Below are 27,182 nucleotides of genomic sequence, written 5' to 3' on the forward strand. Positions count from 1 at the left end.
TGCAATGGGAAAGGACACATCATGTTTTTCTGTTCTTTTTTCAAAGTGAAAATATATTTAACCCCCTCAAAAAAAATTAACAGAAGTAAATCCAATGTTCAGAAAACAACACTGTCATGCATTACAGTAAAACAAAATATATCTAACATCCATGGCTATGGCTGAAATACTCCACAGTTAACAATTTTACATTCTACAACTGGCCTCTCATTGAATGTTTCCACTGCTTCCAGTTCTCGGAGAACTTCTGAGCCCTCGATCACCTGTCTAAAGTAGAGGGGGAAAGCTAGGTAAGTATTAGGAAGTCACTCCACTTATTTTCAACTCTAGTCACTGCTGCCATGCTGTACAAATATAGATACCACATCCACCAATTAAGCAGTACTGCCTCCTCCATATTTTAACTATAGCATTGCACTTGAGATATACTGCAGAGCTCTTAGGTAAAGGTAAAGGGACCCCTGACCATTAGGTCCAGTCGTGGACGACTCTGGGGTTGTGGTGCTAATCTCGTGTTACTGGCTGAGGGAGCCAGCGTACAGCTTCCGGGTCATGTGGCCAGCATGACTAAGCCGCTTCTGGTGAACCAGAGCAGCGCACGGAAACGCCGTTTACCTTCTCGCCGGAGCGGTACCTATTTATCTACTTGCACTTTTGACGTGCTTTTGAACTGCTAGGTTGGCAGGAGCAGGGACCAAGCAATGGGAGCTCACCCCGTCACGGGGATTCGAACCGCTGACCTTCTGATCAGCAAGCCCTAGGCTCTGCGGTTTAACCCACAGCTCAGAGCTCTTACACATACCCAAAAGCCACATATTTCTCATTCAAGTAGGGTGCTGGCTGTAGTGTGATGTAGAACTGAGATGCATTGCTGTGGCGTCCTTTGTTGGCCATTCCAAGAACACCTCTCTTGTCATGGAGAACTGCAAAACTTTCATCTAGGAAACAGTTTAATTAACAACAACAACAACAACAATTTATTTATTTATTTATACCCCGCCCATCCGGCTGGGTTTCCCCAGCCACTCTGGGCTGCTCCCAACAGATTAAAAATAGAATAAAACATCAAACATTAAAAACTTCCTTAAATAGGGCTGCCTTCAGGTGTCTTCTAAAAGTCAGATAGTTGTTTATTACCTTGACATCTGATGGAAGGCCCTCTGCCTGGTTCCCTGTAACATCACATCTCGCAGTGAGGGAAACCACCAGAAGGCCCTCAGAGCTGGACCTCCGTGTCCAGGCAGAACGATGGGGGAGGAGACGCTCCTTTAGGTATACTGTTTCCAAACAGCTTATACCGTAAATGGTGGCAGTGTTATTTCCATTCATTCACATTTTTCCCATTTCCCATTTCCCTCACCCATTTGCCCCAGTGCACACTAAGCTATCAGCTGAACAACCTGAAATAGTTCTGAACTTTTTAGGTGGAAAGGTGAGAGCTGCATAACCTGTGCATAACCTGCCCCAAACAATATCCATGTCAGGTTTCTTCCCACATCCTCATAATACGTACCAAGCCTTATTCTATCATGTTGCAAGTTTATCTGATTCCACACTCAGTGACAACCAGTGTTGTAGAGTGGGGCAAGAAAAACCACAACATGCCCTCAGATAATGAATGTGCCACTTTTAACAACATTTTTGCATTGACCATAAATATATATATATTATTCAGTCTTTTTCTAAACACTTTCTCCAGGACTAAGTTTCACTCTGTTCAGCAGCATATCTACAAGTTCACTTAAATTTGCAGCTATTCATTTCCTCACACTCATTCTAGTTTGGATTTTTCAGGGATATGGTTGCCAAAATGATAAATTTCCAGCGATCAAAATACAACAGGCCTTTTTACACATGAGCCTTAAGTTGCCTTTGAGTATCTTCTGCACACAAACATCTGATCATTGTGAGGAAGAGAAAGTGAGCACTTGTAATGCAAGCTGACATTCTTGTTAATGTAGTTTTTGCATCTGCACTATACATCTGATGGAAGCAAAAGCCACTTTAAACCTCATGTAGAAAATCACTCAATTTAACTAATTTCCAGCAGGTAGTTGAAAAACTTGCATTTTGTGCTTAATTGAATCCCATTGTCTATTACGCTTGTACATTTTATATTCAGAAAATATATTCAGCATAGATTATGCCTCCTAGTTGTTGTCACCAGGACATTTGAAGAACATGCTCCTACCTTCAAAAAAAGGTCCATAAATTGACTCGCCTCCAGTCCCTCTTCCTCCCCTTATGTCTGTATATTAATTGAGAAAAACAAAGGTTATGAAATTACTTTTTTGTATTAGAAAAAGACTCTACACATGGACATCACCAGATGGGCTGCATCGAAATCAGATTGATTATATTGTCTGCAACCAAAGATGGAGAAGCTCTATACATTCAGCAAAAACAAGACCTGGAGCTGACTGTGGCTCAGATCATCAGCTTCTTATAGCAAAATTCCAGATTAAACTAAAGAAAGTAGGAAAAACCACTGGGCCAGTAAGATACAATCTAAATCAAATCTCTTATGAATACACAGTGGAAGTGAGGAACAGGTTTAAGGATTTAGATTTGGTGGATAGAGTGCCTGAAGAACTATGGATGGAGGCTCGTAACATTATACAGGAGGCAGCAACGAAAACCATCCAATGAAAAGGAAATACAAGAAAGCAAAGTGGCAGTCCAATGAGGCCTTACAAATAGCGGAGGAGAGAAGGCAAGCAAAATGTGAGGGAGATAGTGAAAGATACAGGAAACTGAATGCAGATTTCCAAAAAATAGCAAGGAGAGACAAGAGGGCCTTCTTAAACGAGAAATGCAAAGACATAGAGGAAAACAACAGAATGGGGAAAACCAGAGATCTGTTCAAGAAAATTGGAGATATAAAAGGAACATTTTGTACAAAGATTACAATAATTAAGGACAAAAGTGAAAAGGACCTAACAGAAGCAGAAGACATCAAGAAGAGGTGGCAAGAATACACAAATGAATTATACCAGAAAGATATGGAGGTCTCGTACACCCCAGGTAGTGTGGGTGATGACCTTGAGCCAGACATCCTGGAAAGCGAAGTCAAATGGGCCTTAGAAAGCATTGCTAATAACAAGGCCAGTAGAAGAAATGATATGCCAGCTGAACTATTTAAAATTATAAAAGATAATGCTGCTAAGGTGCTACACTCAATATGCCAGCAAGTTTGAAAACTCAGCAGTGGCCAGAGGATTGGAGAAAATCAGTCTACATCCTAATCCCAAAGAAGGGCAGTGCCAAAGAATGCTCCAACTACCGCACAATTGCACTCATTTCACACGCTAGCAAGGTTATGCTTAAAATTCTACAAGACAGGCTTAAGCAATATGTGGACCGAGAACTCCCAGAAGTGCAAGCTGGATTTTGAAGGGGCAGAGGAACCAGAGACTGAATTGCAAACGTGCTGGATTATGGAGAAAGCTAGAGAGTTCCAGAAAAACATTTATTTCTGCTTCATTGACTACGCAAAAGCTTTTGACTGTGTCTACCACAGCAAACCATGGCAAGTTCTTAAAGAAATGGGAGTGCCGGATCACCTCATTTGTCTCCTGAGAAATCTCTATGTGGGACAAGAAGCTACAGTTAGAACTGAATATGGAATAACTGATTGGTTCAAAATTGGGAAAGGAGTATGACAAGGCTGTATATTATCTCCCTGCTTATTTAACTTATATGCAGAATTCATCATGTGAAAGTCTGGACTGGATGAATCCCAAGACGGAATTAAGATTGCTGGAAGAAATATCAACAACCTCAGATATGCTGATGACACAACCTTGATGGCAGAAAGTGAGGAGGCATTAAAGAACCTTTTAATGAGGGTGAAAGAGGAGAGCACAAAATATGGTCTGAAGCTCAACATAAAAAAACTAAGGTCACGGCCACTGGTCCCATCACCTCCTGGCAAATAGAAGGGGAAGAAATGGAGGCAGTGAGAGATTTCACTTTCTTGGGTTCCATGATCACTGCAGACAGTTAGAAGATGCCTGCTTCTTGGGAGAAAAGCAATGACAAACCTAGACAGCATCTTAAAAAGCAGAGACATCACCTTGCTGACAAAGGTCCGTATAGTTAAAGCTATGGTTTTCCCAGTAGTAATGTATGGAAGTGAGAGCTGGACCCTAAAAGAAGGCTGATCGCCGGAGAATTTATGCTTTTGAATTATGGTGTTGGAGGAGACTCGTGAGAGTCCCATGGACTGCAAGAAGATCAAACCTATCCATTCTTAAGGAAATCAGCCCTGAGTGCTCACTGGAAGGAAAGATCCTGAAGCTGAGGCTCCAATACTTTGGCCACCTCATGAGAAGAGAAGACTCCCTGGAAAAGACCCTGATGTTGGGAAAGATGGAGGGCACAAGGAGAAGGGGACGACAGAGGACGAGATGGTTGGACAGTGTTCTTGAAGCAGTGGAAGACAGAAGTGCCTGGCCTGCTCTGGTCCATGGGGTCACGAAGAGTCGGACACGACTAAACGACTAAACAAAAAAATTAGAAGAGCATGAAACTTCCAAATATCACCTTATTAAATATAATTTCATGACACTATCTAATAGGAGTGGCAAACATCATGATTAATGACTGCTTTCAGCAGAGATCTCTACACTCATGCAAGTTTGTGTTGAATTGACACTATTTTTAGGTTTGGTTCTATGTGCTCCAAAGGCTCCCATACAATGAAATCTGCACAACACCCTCAATATCATTATCTTCTCTTCCCGCTTAATTCCCTAATTTCTCTTAAAATATTGTCAAATAATTTGGTTTTTGGCTGAGAAATAGCAGCATGACAGGTAATCAATGCCTGGCTCTTGTTTTTCACACTTACCCAAATCCTCTCATGCACACTGGCTCCATTATCTTCAGTGGAAGGACCAAAACTGTGCATACAAAGGAGTGGGTTTGCAAAGCATTTGGCTTAGTCCAAGTGAATGCGGAAGCCCACACTGGTAGGAGCCCTCCATTTATGAATCCCTGCTCATACTTGCAACAAATTGCCAGAGTGATTTGTTTGCAAGCCTTTGAGATAGAGATAAGGGGGGGGGGAGGCTTTTATCTTGTAATAAGAATGCATAAATCAGTCAGTCTTCCTCAACTTGTTACCCTCCAGGTGTTGTGACATCTCCCATCACCCCAGTCCCCATGGCCAACAGTTAAGGATGTAGTCCCAATGACATCTGGAGAACCATGGGATTGGGAAGGTTGGTATCAATACTAGTATCATCTCAAAGCACTCTGATGAGTGCAAACGCAATTATACGTGTCAAGTAAGACAGGAAAGTTACATTGTATAAACAGGTGTCAATACCCACCTCCTCCTTGTAGCCAGCCATTTTTTACAAGTCGGTGAAAGATAGAATCACGGTAAGTGAGTGGAAGCCCAGACATAGACTTCTTTTTCTCCCCTGAACACAAATACTGGAAGTTTTTACATGTCCTGGGGCAGATATCAGAATAGAGCTGCACAATGGAGATAGAAAGCATGTGTTAAGTTTCTACAAGCTCAGTCCCAGAGAAGGCCCTTTGTCATGTCAGTAGAGACCTCCCCCACAACTTTGGACAGTTTTCCAAAGAGGGAATGCCTCTTATAAGATGGTATTTGTCAAATTGCTATTGTATAAAAATAAGGGGGGGGGGAAGATAAAATATACTTTCAGCTAATGAGGGGATATTTTCAGTATATCAAAATATTTTAAATCAATTAGTCTGTTGATTATCTACTAACCATTCCAGGCTGAAAATGAATACAAACGTTCAGCAGTGCAGCATCATAAGGCTGTGCCTATTGTATCCATTTTGAGCAGCTATCCCACCCATCCAGCTCATTTTGATTCATGCTCAGAAACAGCAAGCATTAACTGTACAGCCATCTCCTTCTCCACAATTATATCTGTACCTCTAGTTTGCAATAGGAATATGAACGCCCGCTAGGTTTCTACTTGCCTCTGCCCCTGCTATGTGTTACACCTCCACATTTTCTTGACTCACTCAGCTTTTAGCAAGCAATTGATTGGAATACCACAAAACACATTGGATATTCAGAAAGAATACAGATGTTTTTGGCCTACAACTCCCATCATCCCTGTCCACTGGTCCTGCTACCTAGGGATGATGGGAGTTGTATGTCAAAAACATCTGGGGATCCAAGGTTGAGAAAGGCTGCTCTAATGGGAGATAAGTTCTTTACACTAGGTATCGGGCTGGTGCTACGTTGTACGATAGCAGTGGAGTATAATAATAGCCAGGAAACGGCACAACTGTGCTCCCCTGAGGCACCCATGGCTCTGCCCGCAGTTTGGTCAGACTCATGTTGGTAGCTTCAAGAACACTGTCCAACCATCTCGTCCTCTGTTGTCCCCTTCTCCTTGTGCTTTTCCAGGGAGTCTTCTCTTCTCATGAGGTGGCCAAAATATTGGAGCCTCAGCGTCAGGATCTGTCCTTCCAGGGAGCACTCAGGGCTGATTTCCTTAAGAATGGATAGGTTTGATCTTTTTGCAGTCCATGGGACTCTCAAGAGTCTCCTCCAGCACCATAATTCAAAAGCATAAATTCTTCGCCGATCAGCCTTCTTTATGGTCCAGCTCTCAGTGTACTTCAATGGTGGCCATTATTCCACATTCCGCTGGTATAGCATAGCTTCCATTGAACCCTACAGCCTCTTGGGCAGTGGATCCAGAATACAGAATTGTGCCCGTAACATTTTTACATTAACTTTACATTAACTACATTATCACATACATATATGCTTCATTTGAATGAGTTGCAGTTCCTTGGAGTTGAATGTTGAGTCTTTTTAAAATGCTATGCATTGGATCCAATGCCAAGGTCTGATTTTTCTTCAGCCACTTACCTCAAATAGCAATTTTCCTTTAGGCTCTGCCTGAATAGATATTTCAAAGTACACAAACACATGCTGCCAAAAAAGATAAAGAAAAAAGGCAAAACCAGTTGTCAAAATAGAACACAGTGACTAATTGGATAAAGCTTCTCTTTTGAACATTAGTCATGCTTCAGAAAGTAAAAGGTTTAATCCCATAAACAAGAAGCCTCCCAATGTGTTCTGTATCTCTCAAGCTGCCACTTTCCAATTTCCTACTTTTAAGAAATTCTGTCATCCGCTAAGCTGCCAAAGAACTCTGGGTCAATGCAGAAGTTTCTATGTGTTTTAGGGGTGCACATTCTTTTCTTAGGCCACTGGCAAGTCCTTTTGGGCTTAAACTAAGGAAGCATAGTGTTGTGAGTCATTCTGCAAAGAAACAGAAAAAGATGACTGTAACTTTAAGAACTGTTTCTGTGAGTTCTGGGTGTGGTTTTCTAGGCTGATTAGGTACAGCTGGTGATGAGTACAAAAGGAGGAGAGTTGCAGTTTGAATTTGGCTGCAAAACAGAACACCCACATGCTTTGTGTTTGTAAGGTTGTAAATAAAACTCTTGCTTGAGTATTTTACACCTGTCTCATGGTTCTGTCATCTGCTGCCAGGAAGGTACAGCTCCAATATACATAGAACATACCCCAACTCCCCTATGGCTGTGCAACTTGTGTGAGGAGGCGGGGAGAAGATCCATCCATGAGCAAACTGGCTTTAAAGGAACTAGTCTGCCATCCATCGGATGGAGCCTTGTGGGCCTTCTCCACAAGCTCCAACACCATGTTTTCTCCCAAAAATTGAAATGAGAATTTTGTTAGCAAAGAGCCCTCATATTGAAGGACACAGCATTTTCTTGTCATAGCCAGTTATGACCCACGAGGCAATTGTTTTATATACTCTACCTTTCTTCCAAGGACATCAAAGCGGTAACATAGGGTACCCAGGAAAGAGTGTTTGGAGGTGCAGGGAGAGTATGTTTTGATTACATGCTGTTTTGGCTTCACACACTATCCCCCAAACACAACCCCTGCTTAAGTTGAGAGTTGACTGTATTGCAAGCAAGCAAAGTCATACACCATATGACCTGGTTCAGATATCACATTACAACACACCAAACCATGATTTGGAGGATGAGGAATGTGTGGCAGACTGACACTCTCCATTTTCTATGCCAATTCCCCCTTCTATTTCCTGATTTCTTCTTACCAGTTTGCTATGATGTCTGAATCAGGCAAATTATGGTTAGTACTAACCTCCAAACCATGACTTGAAGTGAGTTAGCAAACTATGATTTGGAAAATAGTGTTTAGCAAACTCCACCTGATTTAGATATGACAGCAACTATGGTTAGTGAATTGTGAAATTTAAAAAGGTTGATGAGGTGCATGCATGTGCAAGTCCACAGAACATTTCTAATCCTCCAAACGATTGTTTGAACTAAGACTATAAGGCAAAAATAAATAAATAATGGAGTCACACAGGATCACAGCCTATCTAAAATATAGTGACTAACAGTGAAACACTCTAGCTGAAGAAACATTTTGAAGGTACAATATTGTTCACAGACCTATTTCCTTTGGAAAACCAATAACCTACCTTCTTGTTTCTCATGTATTTAGTGAGGAAATCCTGTGTAATTGCTTCATAAAGTGCAACAGGCTTGAAGTCATCATAATCCCAAACCTCATAGGCCCACTGTAATAGCTGTTTTTCATCTCCAACAAGCTGGCCATCAATAAAGCACATCACGTTGGAAGGATATTCCCATGTTTCCCCTTTTAACTCCTGTGATGAAAATGGCAGTGTTTCAGAATCAGCAGGCATTTAATAGAAAAATTAAACATGCAGATTTTACAAACAGGGAGAAAACCCGCAGAATAACAGTTCTATTGGCAGCACCATGCCTAAGTTCCCCTGAAGTCATGTGTCATCACTTCCAGGAAGCAGTGCGCTGGTCTGTGTCTTGGAACAGATGGTCTAATCTGCACCTGGTTCAGTGCAGTGCCCTTGATTAGTGCTTAACTTCTAAGTTCTCATACTAGGGAAGTACCATATTATTAATGTACCTTCTCCAATGTTCCTCACAATGCCTGTACAATTTGGACAGAACTTGGACTGCTTCAACTTTATCCTGTGAAGCAGCAAAGCAGAACATCAATCCTGTCAGCAAAACTCCTTGGAATAAGGATGTGGCATTTCAAATACAAAGCTATGCAAGGATAGGGAGCTTGTGTCCCTCCAGATGTTGTTGGACTCCCATTAGCCCCAGCCAGCATGGCCAATGGTCAGAGACAATGGGAGATGTAGCACAATGACATCTGAAGGGCCACAGGTTCCCCATTATTGGGCTAGACTAGTGTTCATCAGTGGGAAAGGCTACAATCATATTGCTATTAGTCTGTGGGTGCCAGAGACCCCTGTGTTATGCATTTCATATTCCCCTGTGTTATGAGTTTCAGATTCCCCTGTGTTGTAAGTTTCTGGGTGCCAGACACTGAACCTACTTGTTGTGAGCTCAAGCACCTATCTGTGCTTGGTATAATGCAGACTAAAGGCTCATTTCCTGAAAAGATGTTATGAGCAGAACCTGGAGAATAAATAAATCATTCAGTCTGAAAGTTTCAGGAGAGTGTGTCTGCTGTAATACCAAAATCAAACCAATCCACTCTGCTTTGGAAATAAGAGTAGAAGAAAAAAAATACCCTTTTCTTCTCCTGTAAATATTCATCCCATGCAAACTGCAGCAAAGGAAGCACTTTTGGCTCTGCTATCTTGTTTGGAAAACTTTTCCTCAGGCCCTGGTTATTCAAGAGAAAATGAAAATATTAAAAAAGGACAGTACACATCTCTTTAAAATTGCTGGTGATGGAAACAATCCAATCATAACTGTGCTTTTGCCTTGTTTATCTCATTCACACTACTGTATTTCCATGAGGATGGATGAGTTGTACTGGTGATGAGTAAAAACCATGGCAAAATATAATAAGGTCAATTCCTCCTCTGTTTACTCCTGAAAGCAGCTTGAACACTAGAATGGTAGTGGCAAAGACAACGAGCTAAAAGTTAGGATGTCCCAAGTTCACATCTTTCTTCCTTCATGAACTTACTGAGTGTTCATTGCACCCTTCACAGTCACACATGCTGCAATATGGAGAACATAACAGTCATTTGCTTTACAGGATGTGAGACTTACAACCCCAATTTTTCTCCCTATGAACCAGCATAACCACACACTGCATTGGCCCTAATGCAGCAGAGCTTGCTCTGTGTTTTTGCCTGGGCAGTGGCTAGTTTTAGGCTTTGCTTCCCCCCCCCCTTGTTTCCCTGCATCACATCTCTGCCTTCCCATTGGACTACTCCTAAGGTCCCAAACTGATCCTGCAGGGACATAGGGTTGTAGCCAGTGCTGCACATGCAGAGTTCCACTTGCCTGAGAAGGCTTCTCCTTTGTCTCCTCTCCCTGTATGCCATAGCTGCCAACTTTTCCCTTTTCTTGCGTGGAATCCTATTTGGAATAAGGGAATTTCCCTTAAAAAGGGGGGAAAGTTGACAGCTATGCTGTATGCCTCCATAATATGCACTGGAGGGTCCCCAGACCCCTTGGAATAGATTTTGAGGCCGTGTCATCGACACAGAAGAGCTGCCTGCCATTTCTCAGTAGTGATATCCATGAACATAAATGTGTCATTTTCAAATGAAGCACAGGAAGCACAGCCGCTGATTGAATTCGAAGAGGTGCAGTTTGGAATGCTCCTTCTTCCATGTAGCCACAGAGAGAGATGCACCAACATCTAAAGTGGTTTAAGAATTCAAGGCTAACACCTGTATTAGTTACAATACTGTATTAGTTAAATGACCATCTTTTTTTGAATCAAGGAGTTGGACATTTTGGCTCCTTTAAAGCAGAGCTTTCCAAACTGTGTTGTGATACATTAGTGTGCTGGCTGCAGTGTGCAGGTGTTTCACAAAAATGCTCTCCGCACTCCTCCTGGGGCTGGAAAGGGGTTAGTTTAACCTCCGCTTTGACAGTAAAATTGAATTACTGTGTCAGGAAATGATGCATTTCTAGAAAGTGTGTCACCAACATGAAAAGCTCTGCTTTAAAGTCTTGTGGGTTACTACAGATTGCAGTTTCAGTTCTGTGGATTAAATAATAAATGTTAAAGGATCATTTTTATCAAGCAAAGGTTGATAAAATATCGATGATGTGGCACAGAAAAATTTGCAGTGCTTTATTTCTCAGCGGGGGGAAAAAACCCATTTCGTCTGTTCATTAGTAACAGTGAATGGATGCCAACTGCAAACACAGTATTAGGCAAGTTTGACAGTTTCAAAATTTTACTTTGGTTACTGAATACAATGAAAATAAATATATTCCCATTCAAACTGTTAATTTTCCGATGCAAATTACCTTATGCAAATTACCCTAATTCATGTATAATTTCCAATTCAAAATTTTCTGGAAAACTTGTATCATCCTAAAATATTACAAGAGGGTACTTTGTAACAGATGTTTCAGATAAGCCAAATGGAAGTGGCAAGTTTCTTAATTAAGCTTTTCTTTTTCTGGTGAGGAGAGCCCATTCCACAACTGTGCTTTGGAAGGATGTGCTTTGTATCAACTATACGTAATACAACAGCTGAGGAATACAGTCTACATAAAGAGCACACAAGAAAAGAAAGAGGAAGAATGATGTTAGCAAGTTGGTCCAGTAGGAAGAAAAAAGGTCTGCAACTTACCTCAGCTGCGTATGCTGCCATGTGAAAGGAGGGTTCTGTGAGAAGTCCTACAACCTCCACCTGCTGCAGCCTCACAGGCTGCACAGCACCTTTTCTCCACATCCTTCACAAAGTTTTCTGTCTTTTCTCCTCTTCTCCTTGCTGCCTCAGTTGCCCCCTTCCCCTCAAACATCCGGGAGAAGGAATAAAAACAATCCTGGTCCCCATAGCGACTCCAATCAGATGCAAGCATTCTGTTCCAGCCTGTGATTGGTCCTTGGTTTCTTTAGTATTTCAACAGCACAAGAACCAATCACCTTGTAGCTTGTGAGTGACCGTAAGTCCGATGTTGGGGAATGTTATAAATACAGTGTTCAGATTTTCCACCTTCTTTCTTTTTTTACTGCAGTTAGTGAGAGATTGTAACTTTTTTTTTTAAGTTGTGATGCTGATTGAGTTAAGACTGCAGAATCCAAACATTTCAACTAAATAATTCTCATGTGGTACAGGTGACAGTGCCTTGACATATTGATTAAGCTATGCCTAGCAAAGTGAGATCTATAAAAATGGTCTAAAGTCTCATACAAGTATTGCAGATATCCCCCTTGCTTTTACTGGGCAACTATTTATGGCAATATTTTGTATTACTGTAATTTATAAACCCTTTAAAAAAAAACTATTGCAGATGCCAGTGATTTTAGAATAGCAGATAGAAGCTACTAGGATTAAAAAAAAAAATTGGCCCTGCTGTACTTCTAATCACGGCCCTACTTAAATGCTTAGATATATAAATGGCACATTGATTCTATGTAGGCAGCTTGGAAGAGTATAAAATTGACAGGGAGTAAATTTTAAGTAAGTAAAATATTTATGTACAACTTATTTTGATAGTCGCATTCCTGTTGTACATTTTTGCCATGCAGCCATCTATATATATAAAAATGTTCCCATTGCGTGCGTGTCCGGCCCCACCTTGCTCCGTAACCGCTGGACCAAATCACATCAAATTTAGGACAAAGCGTAACATGACCATGGGGGAAGGATCTAGCATAATAAAAATTCAAAAAAACCACACCTGTCATGCCTAAAATATAGAATAAAGGCAAAAAAATGGCACACGCATTATGTGTCACCAGCAACAGAACTGAAGACTTTGAACAACAACCAATAGAAAGGCTCATCGCAGGGCAGTGTCACAGACTGTGCACCGATCCAAAAACCTCCTTCACCTCAGTCAGCCATTTTCAGACAGCAGGGACAACCCCCATTAATATCCCTAGCCTCACCCTATGCCAAGGGCCTTACCGCCAAAAAAAAAACCAGTTAATTGGAAGGCCTAACTCTCCTTCCCCAGGCAGAAACGTTCTTAGTAGTTTCATCTCCAGGCAGGAAAAGGTTTTTAGGCCCGGGCCATACCATTCCTTATGGCTGGGGGGATGTAGGATGAGAAAGCTCAGCAACTATGCTTCGCTCCCTATCCTGTCTCCAAACACAATCCTTTCTCCACTGCTGTATCGCTTTACAAACGAAACTCCAGTTATCAGAAGAGGAAAAAGCGCCGCACACAAATGTATAAGGACCCTACCAGTTCCCCATCACCCCTCCTTGCATCGTTATCAGGACCGGTGCTAGGGCTTCTTGCGCCCTAGGCAAGACCACCTTCTGGCACCTCCCGCCCCCCGCCAAAGCCTGCTTTAGAGGGAGGTGAAGGGTGGTGGAGAGGCAAGCAGCACCTCTCTGCTACAGTGGAGAAGCTGCTGCTAGCCCGCCCCCCCGCCCAAGCCTGGCCAGCGCACCCCCCCTCCATTTTGGCGCCCTAGGCGATTGCCTAGTTCGCCTTAATGGACGCACCGGCCCTGATCGTTATAGTCCCTTCTGACCCCAGGCTCAATGCCAGAGCGGACTATACCATGTATCAGGTTTCCAGAGGGGGGGAGGAGATGGTAAAAGTTCAACGGGAGCTGCTGTGGGGAGGAGGCAGGCAAGAGTTCAACAGGAGAAGCTGTGTGGGGAGGGAGACAGAGAGGTGCCAGGCAAGAGTTCAATGGGAGAAGCTGTGGGGAGGAAGGCAGAAATGGGGGAAAGACAAGCAGGAGGCAGGCAGAAGTTCAACAGGAGAAGCTGTGGGGAGGCAGGCGAAAACGGGGGAAAGACAAGCAGGAGGCAGGCAGAAGTTCAATGGGAGAAGCTGTGGGGAGGCAGGCAAAAACGGGGAAAGACAAACAGGAGGCAGGCGGAAGTTCAACGGGAGAAGCTGTGGGGAGGCAAGCGAAAATGGGAAATACGGAGAGGAGGCAGGCGGGAGTTCAACAGGATAAGCTGTGGGGAGGCATGCGCTTTCTCTTTTACATCTTCCTTTTCCATTTCACAAAATGAGCCACAGCAACGCATAGCCGGGTCAGCTAGTAATTTATACATTTATAGCAGTATACTACTTTAATCAGTAATGATTCCTAAAAATCCTGGCAACTGCAGTTAGTTAAGGGTCCTGGGGGTTGTTAGGAGACTCCTGTTCCACTCCCAGAGCTACAATTCTCAGAGTGGTTTAGCAATCAGTCCCTGTTCCCAGGGAACAATGTGACACATTAAGCACATGAAAGTATTCCAGGGTAAAGCAAAAATAAATAAATAATAGTATGATTTTATTTATTCTTGTAGCAACTATCTAGGTTATAGATGCATAACATTATTTTCCATTATTGGAAATATGCAGAAGCAAGTCAAATGAATGTTACTTTTGTAATTGAATGATTTTATAAAATAACAACATTGCTTTACCTTTAATTTTATGTAAATATTTACGATTTCTAGAACAAATGATTTATGTGCTTCTTATTCATATTTCAGGAGCATAATCAGGGGGGGGGAGTTGACACAAACAGGATGCAAATGAGCTCCTGGCTAGCAAGAAGTGTTTGCAGCATGCAGATAAACTACAATGAAAAAAAATGCTAGGAGAATGAATTTATGCATTGTTTTTATTTTAAAGGAGAAACAGCTCCATTTCACATACAGGAGTAAATATGTATAAGCATGAATATTTAACCCTTAACTGAGGAAACAGCATTATTTCCCCATCACCTAGTGATTTATTTTTGCAACTGCATCAGTCAAAAAGAATTATAAAGTCAGAGGAAGAACTGTTACAATTTGGAAATTTATCCCCCAGAAATTATGTCTTTCTTTTCCAACTTTCCCCCTTTGAAGTTTTTTTTTAATAACATTCTTTAGAAAAAATCCAATTAAACTTTGATATTTATGTTGTATTTTTACTGTTACCAATTAAAGAGTTATAGTTTTTAAGAAACCAGTTGAGATTTGTGCCATCTTAAATCTTTAATTATGAAATCATTTTTAACCTAGAATAAAAAGAGTATTATGTTCTCAAGGCAAAATATGAAACTGTGTTTAAAATTTAAATTTGTGATTAAGGTATCCTGCACTTATTTCTAGCATTTGAAAATAATTATGTTGTTTTGCAGAGATGATGAATGTTCATTCTCTCCTCTTTTTTTGCTGTAAAAGCTTTTCTGTTGTAAAAGCTAAGGCACAGAAAGTTTACGATTTGGCTATAACTATATTATCGGCAGAGTGACTAACTGAATCAAAGATTATTAATAGCTTATTCCCATCATTACATTATATCACCTTTGCAAGAGCATGTTTGAATGTTTACATAAGAAACATTCTTATGTAATACCAGCAATTTGTGGTAGGGTCCTTACTACACTCCCCAAGGCTTTTGTATTTACTTCATTAGACAGGACAGCTGTGTGTGTGTGTTCACAGAGAGGCGTTCTGGACACATTCCTCCACGGTAGTGAAGAGGAGGATTTGACTGTGCAGCTCCACATATGCATTACCACATGGTCTCTGGGTAAAAGTGAGTAACATGACAAACACAGTCAAAAGATGCATTGATTTCAAGTGATACATTTTTTGTGCTCACCGTATTGCAGAGAATAGGTACATGGGTCATTGTAGACATGATATGACATAATATTTGTCCTTAACTTTGGCTGTCAAGAGCACCTCCCCTTAACACAACTTAGCACCACATCCAACCGTTAAGCATGGATAACACAAGGGTGCCAAGAAAACCTGGAAGGTTCTACTTCCAACATTGATAGTATTATTCCACTGGTGCAGACAATGCTGTTGAAGCTTCCTTATGGTCAATTGTATCAGATCTACTTCAAACCTCCCAGAAGAATGGTGGCGGGATGTGCAAACTGTTGTGCAAGCTGGACCAAGAAAGGGAAAAGCAGAGGCCAAATGCACATTGAAATGTTTATCAGAGGGTGGCTATCTGCCAACAGTACATTATTGAAGTAGAATATGAATTCCTCTCCACAACAAGCAGAACTAGACTATGGTCTATTTCAGGTTCAGTAAAACAGTGGTTTAGCAGGCTGAGAATGAATGTTATGTCTTCACGTTCCCTCCCCACTGCTTAAACAACTGTGTCCGAGTTCATAATCAGAAACTGTCATTTAAGAACTCCCAGCATTGCATTAAGATGCAAGAGAGAAAATAGGATGGGATGGAAGAGGGGGGTAACACAGTCACAACACTTGTTGGTCTAATAAACCATGGCTTATTGTTGAATTTGAACTAGGCCTATATACAACTAGAGGTGAATCATGATTTGAATGGGCAAAGCCTAATGTAAAACCCAAACAAGAAAAACAATTTTCTTTAAGCCTGTAGGTGGCACTTTTCAGGATGGCCTGTCCACACGTGGTCAGAAGTCCAACATTATTACTCTTCCATCCTTTTGAAATTACACACATATGCTTATACATCAAGACAAGTCTTAAAACTAGCTTGGAAATTGTGGTTTAACTGGCAATACTGCACATGTATTCGCACATATAAAATGGCAGTATGTATGTTCCAGCTTGCCACTGTAATGCACATAAATAAGCACAACTGCTTTTTCATGGGAAAGGAAGAAGGAAAAAAATAATAATTATCTCTGTAGATATCCAAGAGCAAAGTAGAACTCTGAAAACAAGCACATAATTATATAGTGCATGATCCAGGTGAAGTTAATTTTTACATCCCATCAGCTTAAATGGGAGACTAAAGCAAGTGAATAGCTATTTTTCACTGAAACAGCTAAAATGGTTGGATCGCACCAACAGTATCTCAATAACCATTGCAGTTCAGGCAAAATAGGCATGGGTCTTGAGTATTGACTATGAAATCACCCTATCAATATATATTTAAGTTAAGAAAACGTAAAAATAAAAAATACTCAGCTTTACAATAAAGTGAACCATCAGTATTACCAAAATGCAAACTTAAATAGATGAAATATTACTTGGTTTGACGTCATTTCACTTTTGATAAATAAATAAAGAAGCAAAACAGCCCTTATTTTAAAAAGTCTGCCTCTCAATATGATGATCATCAGATGACTGGCCTACAGTCAAAGAATGCTGAGGTGATTCAGATACATGTACAGTTTGAGTCTGTCCCTTGCTAATTTGAGGAGGTAGGACTGTAGCTTGGCTGATGCGAAACTCCTGGCTAGGTTCCTGAGCCACCTGCAGGTGCTGACTTGGATGTGATGTTCCTGTGGTGATCTGGAGCACTTCTGCTGGATTCTGATTGGCATGTAGATGCTCCAGAGCTTCTTTAGAGAGCGTGATGACGTGCACTTGCTCAGTCTGTGGAGGCTCCATCTGGCTGCTCACAATGTTAATATTCTGAATCTGGTCTGCTGGCTCTGGCTGGGTGGAAAGGAGCAAGTTCTGTAGCTGCTGGGGTGGCTGAGTGAGAAGGGTAAGACTGCCTGCATGGTCCGCCATCACATTTTGGGTGCCATCTGCAGTGACAACGCTAATGCCTTCACTATGGCTGGGCACAAAATTGATATTGTGCACAGAATCTGTGACCAGCAGCTGGATCTCCTGTGCTCCAGAAGTGGAGAGTTGATACTGCTGCAACTGAAGAATGTTCCTTACTTCATCTGTGCTGCTGCTGTGGGGAGCACTGCTTGCTTCCTGTAGCTGCTTTTCTTTGATGTGGATCTTTAAATGTGACTTCAAATTGTCTAGGCGTGCAAACTGCACGCTGCACTCCGAGCAAGAAAAGGGCTTTTTGCCAGTGTGTAAGATACAGTGTCTCCTCTTGGCACTGGAATCAGAAAAGGATTTCCCACAAATGCTGCATGTGTAAGGTTTTTCTCCTCTGCAAGGGAAGACAGGTTAGCTTCATCAAGTACGTGAAAGCTTGGATGACACAAGACATTTCACGAAATTTCATGACAGTGCGAGACAGGATCACCCCAGTGTACTTATGCTGCCCGCATTGCCTTGGTATGGTTTTATCTCTAGTTTACCAAGTTGGCATGTAGACAGCAGCCTAGTAACGAAGCAGACAGGCAACAGCGCAGGCCATAGCCAGGCCTACAGGGCCCCCTTGCTTCCATATATATACATTTAAGCTGCTGTTATTTAGAAGGCTGCCAGCATGTGGCTAGAAATGTTGTCTTGGGAACTGGGAGTATCTTGAGAGTGCTGATAAAGTTTACAGTATTACATCAGCAAAGTCCCCATCATTGTGATGAGCACACTGATAGTATTTGGGAAGAGCATGCAGAATTCTAAGTAGGCAAAGCCAGACTGGCCTTCATTTTCTTTTCCCTTCTACTCCAGGGTGCCACTAAGGGTGGCATGACACCATCATCATCTTCCACACTGCCTTGCAGCAAACAGTTGCCTTTCCTGCAATTTGAGACCAGATGGGAAGCTGAACTGAAAATACATTGCATTCCTTCCATGTTCCCGTCACATTTTCTGCATCCAAAGCCCTTCATGAGTGACCAAATCATTATCCAACTAAGTTCTACTCAGAGTAAGCCCATTAAAATGAAGTTGGTCATGTCAATTAATTTCAGTGGATCTACTCTGAGCAGGCTGAGCATTGGCTAAAGACTCCTGTTTTTATATACATATGATTTGCAGCTGGCCCACAGAACACAATTTTTAGTATAACTTTGGGGTGCAAGGTCAGCTGTTAAACTGTTCAAAAAAAAATCCCATTTTGTCTTTTCAGCTAAATATTCAACTTCTGTTGTTACAGTGGACACCCAGCCTGCAACAATTTAGACTCAAAGCATTTCCCATAAAAAACTAGTTCCTAACATGCAGCCACATGAAACAAAAGGAGGAACAGCATACCTGTGGATTCTTATGTGAGTCTGGAGAGAGCTCTTTGCTGTGAAGGACTTGCCACAAATTTCACATGTAAATGGCTTTTCACCTACAAAAACGTGTTGGTTAGTGTAACAGCAAGATGCCACTGTTTAATTAAAGGCTAGCATGATTTTAAAAAGTACGGTCCATTACAGTGTGTGGGACTTTGACATCTGAACAGTATCTTACTAATGAAACAGCAACACCACTCTAAATATCACCATACCAGCACACTGTTTGTGATGGAACATACCAAGAGCTATGACTGAAAAGCATCAAATATAATAGCAGCTACCACATATAGGGAATATTCTGGCTGTAGGAAGATAATTGTGGCAATAAATTGGGATTAACTGGAAAGCCTGTCAGAATTTAAAGAGCACTGGAAAAGGGACTCTTTTTCATCTAAGTAATATTCAACAAATCTCATCACACAAAAAGAAGAAGAGAGATAGCATCCATCATGCTCTTCTTCCACATCTAAGTTGCTTTGGATGTCAGCAGCTGGAAGCAGCTGCATCAAGTATTCCTTCTGTACTGTTCCTAAAATGTTGGTTCCATATGTGATTATCAATTTGTGCCTAGCTGGTGCTAAACTCTCCCAGTAGGAGGGCAGATCTCTTCTTTGACCTGACACTAACTATAGGCTTGTGTGTTCCAGCACACTGCTATGCCCAGAGGCCAAACCCAAAGGACACCTGTCTCTTCTCTGAGAGAAATATGGAGGGGCATTACCTGTATGTGTTCTTAAATGTTTCTTTAACTGAGCTGCATCCATGAATTTGCGATGACACAGGTTACATTCTGGCAAAGAATGGCCTTATTACAAAGAGAAAAATAGGTATCCATTATCTTTTCTGAGTCTATTACTATTATTTATTAAAATGTCTGTCCTGCCTTTTGGTCCAGCAGAGTTGTCAAGGTAGCACACAATAACAAAGCACAAACATACAAATCTGACATATTCTGAATCAAACCAATGCCACAGTTAAGAGAAGCAACACAAGGCAGTTAGAGAAAGAACATTATTTTCTGGTATTCAGGGAGATTTGAGTTGGTTAAGTACTGTTTTCATCACATTAGTTGCTTTAAATACTGCTGACAGCAGAGTATTAGAGAGACAGCAGAACATTAAGGCTTCTGTGGACTAAAAGGATCATGTTTACCACTCCTAGCTTACCTCTGGAGCCCAAGACCAGAGGTGCTACACACATCTTGGCACTGTAACCCAATGTGTATAGGTTAGAACAGGCATAGGCAAACTCGACCCTCCAGATGTTTTGAGACTACAATTCCCATCATCCCTGACCACTGGTCTTGTTAGCTAGGGATGAAGGGAATTGTAGTCCCAAAACATCTGGAGGGCTGAGTTTGCCTATGCTTGGGTTAGAACATCATGAAGAATGTAGAAGCATAAAGCACAAGGAAATCCATGCTACTTTTACTTGTCTTTGGGATGAAGAGGGGATATGCAAAGTTGTAATCATACATCTCCCCCATTGGGAAATGCACCAGAGCAGTAGCACTAGTGTGCATGCGCACGAAATCTCATACCAATAAAAAACTTCGTTGGTCTCTAGGGTGCTACTGGAAGGAATTTTTTTATTTTTTATTTTGTTTCACAAGAAGAGTTATGTTGTGCTAGAAGTGTGTCTGGGGGAAGTGTGTCTCACTCCTGTCCATGCTTGTACACAAAGTCACCTTGAGGTGGTATCCTCAACTCTGGAATAGCCTCAAAAATGGGAATATTCAAGCTAAGCATTCAAAAGACTCACATTCCTCCTTGGCATAGAACTAATATATAAATATCCTCTGATAGCTTGATTCAGTTATTAAAAAGAGACTCATTGGAAAAACGTAAAAAAGACAATGTGCTAAAAAAATTCCAACAAAATCCACCATGCCTCTTAAATTTGTTATACCTGTGTGAACTCTGTAATGACTCTTAAGTTGTCTCTTTTGGCTGAAGTATTTTCCACACTGATCACAAGTAAAAGCCTTCTGACCTGAAAGAAAAACAGAGGAGTTTAGAAGATATTTCAAAGAAATCACAACAGATATCACTGCATAGCTTATATTATGTTTAGTCTGGATCTTACTTAAACATACAACTAAACACCAAGCAAAAACAATCCTGTGCATGTTTCTTCAGAGGCAGGTCCTCCTGTCTTCAATGGGGCTTATTCTTGGGGAAATTCAGAGAGCTTTAAATGTGTAATTAACAGGAAAGTTACTGCACAACATGTGATGATGGAGAGCAGCCTAGAAAGCTTTTTAAAAGGATTCAGCCAGTTCATGGAGGATAAAGTCTATGAAAGGTTATTAGCCTTACCAGCTAACTTCTGTGTGCAGATGCAGTATACCAGACACTGAGGACAAAGCATTAGGAGTGATACCCATTATATTAGTCATACTTGGAATACACCCACTGAATTCAACAGACTTAAGTCTATTGATTTCAGAGGGCCCACTCTGAGTACAACTTAAGTTGGATTTCAGGATTAGCCAAACTCTTCATGTACTACTTTGTAAGGGCCCAGAGGCCTCAGGCATTCTGCGGTTGGAAACAATGTTGGGCTTAATGGATCTAGGAACTGATCCAACTAAACAATTATTTGCTAATTAATTTACACTCTTAGCACAACTAAAATGCTCTTGACTTTACCTGTATGAAGGCTCATGTGCTCCAGGAGCGAGTGTTTTGTTGTTAAAGCTTTACTGCAAACAGTACAAGTGTATGGCCGTTCTCCAGTATGCATTCGCTCATGAACTTGGAGAGAGTGTTTCTGGGAAAAGCCTTTACCACATTCACTGCACTTAAATGGGCGCTCCCCTAAAAACAAGGTACCAGGTTTGTGAGTGGCAAATAGTTAGACAATTGAAGTTGACAGAAAGATGCTTCAAACCACATTATTTAAAAGAAAACCCCAAACATTTTTTCCAAACTGTAGGGTAAGAAAAATAAATGGAATGGTTATCGTGAAATCATTATTAATAACTTGATGGTATTCAAAGTGCTTCACATACTGTATTTACACAAATCTAATGCACCACCAAATCTAATGTGCACCTCAATTTTCAAAACCTTGAAACCAAAGGAGTGTTTGCTATGTCAGCATTGTTTTTCAAGCTTGCAATCTAATCTAATGTGCACCCTAATTTTTGTGACATGATTTGGCCAAAAAAGGTGCACATTACATTTGAGTAAATATGGTATGTTCTCAGGAATCCTAACAACTGTCCTGCAAAGTTGCTCAGTATTAATATTATCATACTGCCAATGGAACGGCAAAGAATCAGGGCCATGCCAAAGGCCACTGACTTAATCTATGGACTTCCTGATTTGCAGACCACAGCTACACAAACTATTGTAAGGATCTGTGCAAATTTATTAATTCATAACAACAATTATGCAATTGTTATCTTATAAATTCAGCTGTAACATACTTTGCTGTAACATACATATGCTTTGACTTTGCAAAATTTACCAATAAGCAGATGATGGAAACATTTTTGCATTGGGACAGTGCCTGCTGGGTTCTTCAGCTTAGAAAGCAGACCTTCCCAGCCAAGATGCATAAGGGCAATGAATGATCATGACAATGTGAGTCTACTGCTATCCCCATAAACCATAGCAGCTGGCCATTATTGCATTATGTTGCGGGGAGGGGAGGAATATTCAGAAAAATATTATGGAGAAACCACCTTCATCAGTTCCTCTTCTGAAAGTTAAGAGCTTGCCAAAGTTCTATGCTGAAGTTTTAATGAAATGTTTTGATGAATAGATTCGGTAAAAGATTATTCTAGAAAAATCAAGCAACGTTTAGACAACAGTATTCTATGCTATGTAAATATTTTGTGCTGTATCATGCAACAAAATATATATACACAAAAAGGAACATCTGAATGCAGTCTATATAGAGTCAATAGCTGCTTTTCATATCCTAAATAGGATGTTATTTGGCATATGGCTTTTGTTTTCTCGACTTTTGGAGTGTGAAAAAACATTTTTTTTTCTGCTATTGTTTATAAATTTAAAATGGACTTTTTGTTTAAACTATCTATCTAATGATTTTTAGTGTGTGATTTCATCCAATTTGTAACTGGATTGATTTCATTAAATTTATATACTTATATAACTGTTAAATCATTAGCCTATGGTCATGCAATAAAAATAACATTATACTTTAAGAGCTAGCTAAAACATTTCAATAAAAAACACAGTTTAAGAAGCATTGTGGCTATGGTATGCTACAATTATATTATTGAATGAAATAAACTGATCATTAGTACCTACCCGTATGACTTCTTCGGTGAATAGCTAAAAAATGGTTATATTTAAATACCTTCCCACAGTCTTTGCACTTAACTTCAGAACCTGTACGTTTTCTTCTCCTATCATGTCTCTTTTTCAGCCCATTGTCCTCTTCATCACCAATAAGTTTATAATCTCTTAGCTTGATAGACCGCTGTATCCTACGTTTGCTGTAACGACTCTGATTGGCCTGTATACTTTGGCATTTAGGATCACAGTTCTCATCTTTTTCAGTGGAGACACTCACCGCAGCATCTGAACTACAAGCATGATCAGTATCTCTTGCTTCTCTGCTTACAGGAGTCTCCTCATTGGAATCTCTGTCTTCCACTACAGCATCTTCATCCATAAAGTTTTGCTTATTATGAACAGAGTTGTTCTCTCTTAACTGAGCATCTTCAGCAGATATCCCAAGTTTTTCCTCTTGGATATTCTTCACTTTTCTTGGTCTTCCACGTTTTCGCTTTGGTGGATCTTCACTTTTCTTGTCATTTGTCAAGGCAGCTACTGTGCCCCCTTTAGTAGGTGTGGCAGATAATGTGCCGCTAAAATTCTTCTCTTGTTCTGTGTAAGCCCTTACTAAATCGTTCACTTTGAGGAGATGAGCTGTGGCTAAAATCTGCTCTGTACTTTTTTCACTAGCTTGCAGAGAGCCAGTGTAGATAAACTCCAACAGCGCACCAAAAGCATCTGACACCATTCCTTCCAGCATATAGATTGACTGGCCAATCTCTCCCTCATCAACAAACATCATGGAGAAATATTCACTGCTAGCAGCAAGTAAAGCTTTGTGTGCTCTAAAGTGAACATTTTCTACAATTAAAGTGATATCACACAAAAAATCTTTTCTCCTCTGTTCTTCAAAGCTGGCCAGAATAGTATCTCTGTGAACTTGTGAGTGGATGATTATACGCTTCTCAGAATCATCAGGAACTGCTGCATCCATTGTTGCTGTAAACAGAAAAATGGTTGAGAAACACTGCCGTGATTCAAGGAGCTTCTGCATGATTGGATTACAGAACCCCACACAGAGCATTAACTGCTGTTCTGGAGGATTCCCCAATCTCCCAAAGTGGCTTGGAAGTTAGCTTTTTTACTGTACTCAGTTAGACTATCAGTCCATCTGTTTAGGGACGTATTTAATGTCTGATGTTTTATTGTGTTTTTAATATTCTGTTGGGAGCCACCCAGAGTGGCTGGGGAAACCCAGCCATATGGGAGGGGTATAAATAAATCATCATCTAGTTCAGTATTATCTACACCAACTGGCAGCATCTGTCCTGGTCTTCAGAAAGGATACTTTGCTTGGGTAGCCATACTTTTAAAAATAAATGTAGTAATTTACTAAGGAAACTATTCATATTGACCAAGCATTCTTCTGCTTAGAATTCTCTATTCCTGTTACCAATAAAGGACCATGAGACAAAGTAACTCTGTTATAAATAATGTCTCTAGAGCAGCCTAAGGTTCATCTGGTTCAATGTTTTATTTCTATTAGCAGCAGGCCAGAAATTCTCAAACAGAGCTTGATGGTGACAGAATTCCCACCACCCTTCTGACTATATATAAGGGTCTGGTGACTTCTGTTTCAGTGTATCTGAAGAAGTGTGCATGCACACGAAAGCTCATACCAAGAACAAACTTAGTTGGTCTCTAAGGTGCTATTGGAAGGGATATTTTTTATTTTGTTTAGAGCTTGATGGTGACAGAATTAGTTGCCCCAGCATCTATACTTGAACATGGAGGCTACACTTGGCTTTTATGGCCAATACACAATGACCAACTAATTTCTATGAATTTGTCTATGCACTGAAGTATTTAAGTATTTATTGCATTCATGGTAAGAAATGCTTATCTTAGAAGACACGGTGTTGTAAGGAAAATAGTAGCATTAATACTGTATGCCAGAAATGGATTTAAGAGACCAAAACAAGAATGCACCTCTTAGGCAGCTTGGTATAAGCTGCCTTATACCAAGACAGATCACTGGTCTATCTAGCTCAATATTGTCAGTACTGATTGGCAGTGGATTTCCAGTAAGGATTTTCTCCCAGATTTACCTAGAGATGCCAAGGACGGAATCTGAGATCTTCATGTAAAACATGTGCTCAACCACTGAGCTAAGGCCCCTCCCCATAGCTTGTTTTCTCAGTATACCACATACCCCAAATTCTAAGCATAACTCAGTCTAGATTGCAGCCAGATAAATAATTTTCATTTTGAAGAGGGAGGGTAAAAGAGACAGGATTTCACTGCCTGGTAGAAAATAACTGTAAAATTATAGAAGGACCTTTTCACAGAGGTTGTGAATCTACCGGGCACAACATTCTGCTACTCAAAGTATGCAGAACAGCTTGCAATATAACGAAATAGCATAGCAAAGCCAAACTGAGCCTCAAACCTATGTGTATTGTTTCCCTGGAATAAGGAATTGTGTAGTAACCACCTTTGCTCAATAAAATTAGTCTTAAGAAAGTCTTTTATTAGCTCACTATTGGGCTTATCATTTTGGCAGCAATCATCTGGTTTTCTTTTCCGATGCTTTTGCAGGTTTAGAGTAAAGGAAAAAATCACTGGCTGTTTCATAGCCTTTGTCTGCAGTCATCTGCATGTGCCATCTACTCACAATACAATCACTAAGAACATCAAAGATATCAAGTTGAAGCATTCCAAAGAAACATTTTATATCACAATTCCATAAAGACAACAAGCGTATGTTAAGGTTCCTTCCAATGAACTTGTCCCGGGCGAAAATATCTCACTAATGAAAGAATAGTCAAAACTAATTTTCTCTCTTATTATTCTCTAAACTCCTCCCACTTAATGGCTCCCATTGACACCCAATGAGAAAAACATAAACAGAAGAAAAGGGAGTTATAATGATGATGATGATAGCAGAAAAATAAAAGAACAGGAAAAGGGAGTAAAATTGCCCATTCTTTCCTCTCCAGGGGGAGGTGTCTGTGTGGGAAGAAATCAAAGTTCTATCCTCTGTCCCTTTTTACTTTTCTTGACAATAAGCAGAAGTTCAACAAGTGATCACTGCGTGGAGATGCCAAATACTGTACCAGAAAGGCTCCATTTGCCGAATTCCTGCTTCTTGGGCGATTATTAATTTTTAATTTAAAAGGCGCAAGAGCCTTGCCAGGAAAGACAGCGCTGGCAGCCCAGCCCCACACCAGAAATTGCTGTCAACTAGGAGCAGAACAAGGGACCACCCTGACTGGGAAAGAGTGGCAGGCGCAGGAGCCGCCCTTAAACGCTACGCCGCTTCCGTGCACCGAGGGAAGAGCGAGTGGGGGGAGGCAGACCCCTCCTCGGTGGAGTCAGTTAGCAGCGCTTCAGGGAGAAGGCAGACTCACCACGCGCGAAGGAGGCTTCAAACCCCGAGCCCCGTGACAGGCGGTTGAGAGAGAAGCCGAACGCGCAGGCCAAAAGCGGCGGCCGCGCACCCCGGAAGTGACGCTAGCGAGGAGCAGGAAGTGGGTCAGAAATCCAGCGCGGGGCAGTGGGCGGGGCAAGATAGGAAGTTTGCTGCGATGGAAGGGAGCGGCGGTGGAGACTCCGTAAGGCCCAGGCGGCTCGGCTGGTTCATTTGCTGCTCTCAGGCAGTCAAACGGGAGCTGGCCGCGGAAAGGAGGCACATCTGGCGTATTGCTTCATCGGCAGGGATGAGTCAAGGGCGGACGTCCTGTCCTCTGCCGCTTCCTTCCCCGAAGTTGGACGGCACAAGGCAGCTGTCACTTGCTCTCCTGCAAAAGCAGACGTGGAGGCGGCAATAATAATAATAATATAATAATATTTATTATTTGTACCCCGCCCATCTGGCTGGATTTCCCCAGCCACTCTGGGCGGCTTCCAACAAAAATCTGATACAAAAATATCACACATTAAAAACTTCCCTGAAAAGGGCTGCCTTCAGGTATTTTCTGAATGTCAGGTAGTTGTTTATCTCTTTGACATGAGATGGAAGGGCATTCCACAGGGCGGGCGCCAGTACCGAGAAGGCCCTCTGCCTGGTTCCCTGTAGCTTTGCTTCTCGCAGTAAGG

General features: G+C 41.2%; 2 protein-coding genes across 6 annotated transcripts; both read right to left on the minus strand.

The window, feature by feature from the left end:
• Nucleotides 1-37: 37 nt before the first annotated feature.
• Nucleotides 38-11,857, minus strand: PPIL6 (peptidylprolyl isomerase like 6). 3 transcript variants are annotated; one of them, XM_033143578.1, is made up of 8 exons: nucleotides 11,634-11,852; nucleotides 9,596-9,691; nucleotides 8,490-8,678; nucleotides 6,875-6,937; nucleotides 5,337-5,484; nucleotides 2,192-2,248; nucleotides 803-938; nucleotides 39-267 (listed from the first exon to the last, which is right to left on the minus strand). In XM_033143578.1, the coding sequence occupies exons 1-8, from the start codon at nucleotides 11,733-11,735 to the stop codon at nucleotides 156-158; spliced, it is 903 nt and encodes a 300-aa protein (XP_032999469.1). In that variant the 5' UTR covers nucleotides 11,736-11,852; the 3' UTR covers nucleotides 39-155. The 3 variants fall into 3 exon arrangements, with proteins under 3 accessions (XP_032999470.1, XP_032999469.1, XP_032999471.1); XM_033143579.1 differs by lacking the exon at nucleotides 2,192-2,248 and having other exon boundaries at nucleotides 38-267; nucleotides 11,634-11,857; XM_033143580.1 differs by lacking the exon at nucleotides 9,596-9,691 and having other exon boundaries at nucleotides 11,634-11,853.
• On the minus strand, nucleotides 9,610-26,573 carry ZBTB24 (zinc finger and BTB domain containing 24). Of its 3 annotated transcripts, none has more exons than XM_033143577.1 (7): nucleotides 26,495-26,573; nucleotides 23,115-24,083; nucleotides 21,483-21,650; nucleotides 20,740-20,823; nucleotides 19,553-19,636; nucleotides 18,803-18,884; nucleotides 9,610-9,691 (listed from the first exon to the last, which is right to left on the minus strand). In XM_033143577.1, the coding sequence occupies exons 2-7, from the start codon at nucleotides 24,076-24,078 to the stop codon at nucleotides 9,685-9,687; spliced, it is 1,389 nt and encodes a 462-aa protein (XP_032999468.1). In that variant the 5' UTR covers nucleotides 24,079-24,083; nucleotides 26,495-26,573; the 3' UTR covers nucleotides 9,610-9,684. The 3 variants fall into 3 exon arrangements, with proteins under 3 accessions (XP_032999468.1, XP_032999465.1, XP_032999466.1); XM_033143574.1 differs by lacking the exon at nucleotides 9,610-9,691 and adding an exon at nucleotides 15,389-17,810; XM_033143575.1 differs by lacking the exon at nucleotides 9,610-9,691 and adding an exon at nucleotides 18,211-18,346.
• Between the last annotated feature and the right edge of the window lie 609 nt (nucleotides 26,574-27,182).

The sequence above is a fragment of the Lacerta agilis genome, chromosome 3, assembly GCF_009819535.1.
Source record: "Lacerta agilis isolate rLacAgi1 chromosome 3, rLacAgi1.pri, whole genome shotgun sequence".
NCBI classification, from domain to species: Eukaryota; Metazoa; Chordata; class Lepidosauria; order Squamata; family Lacertidae; genus Lacerta; species Lacerta agilis.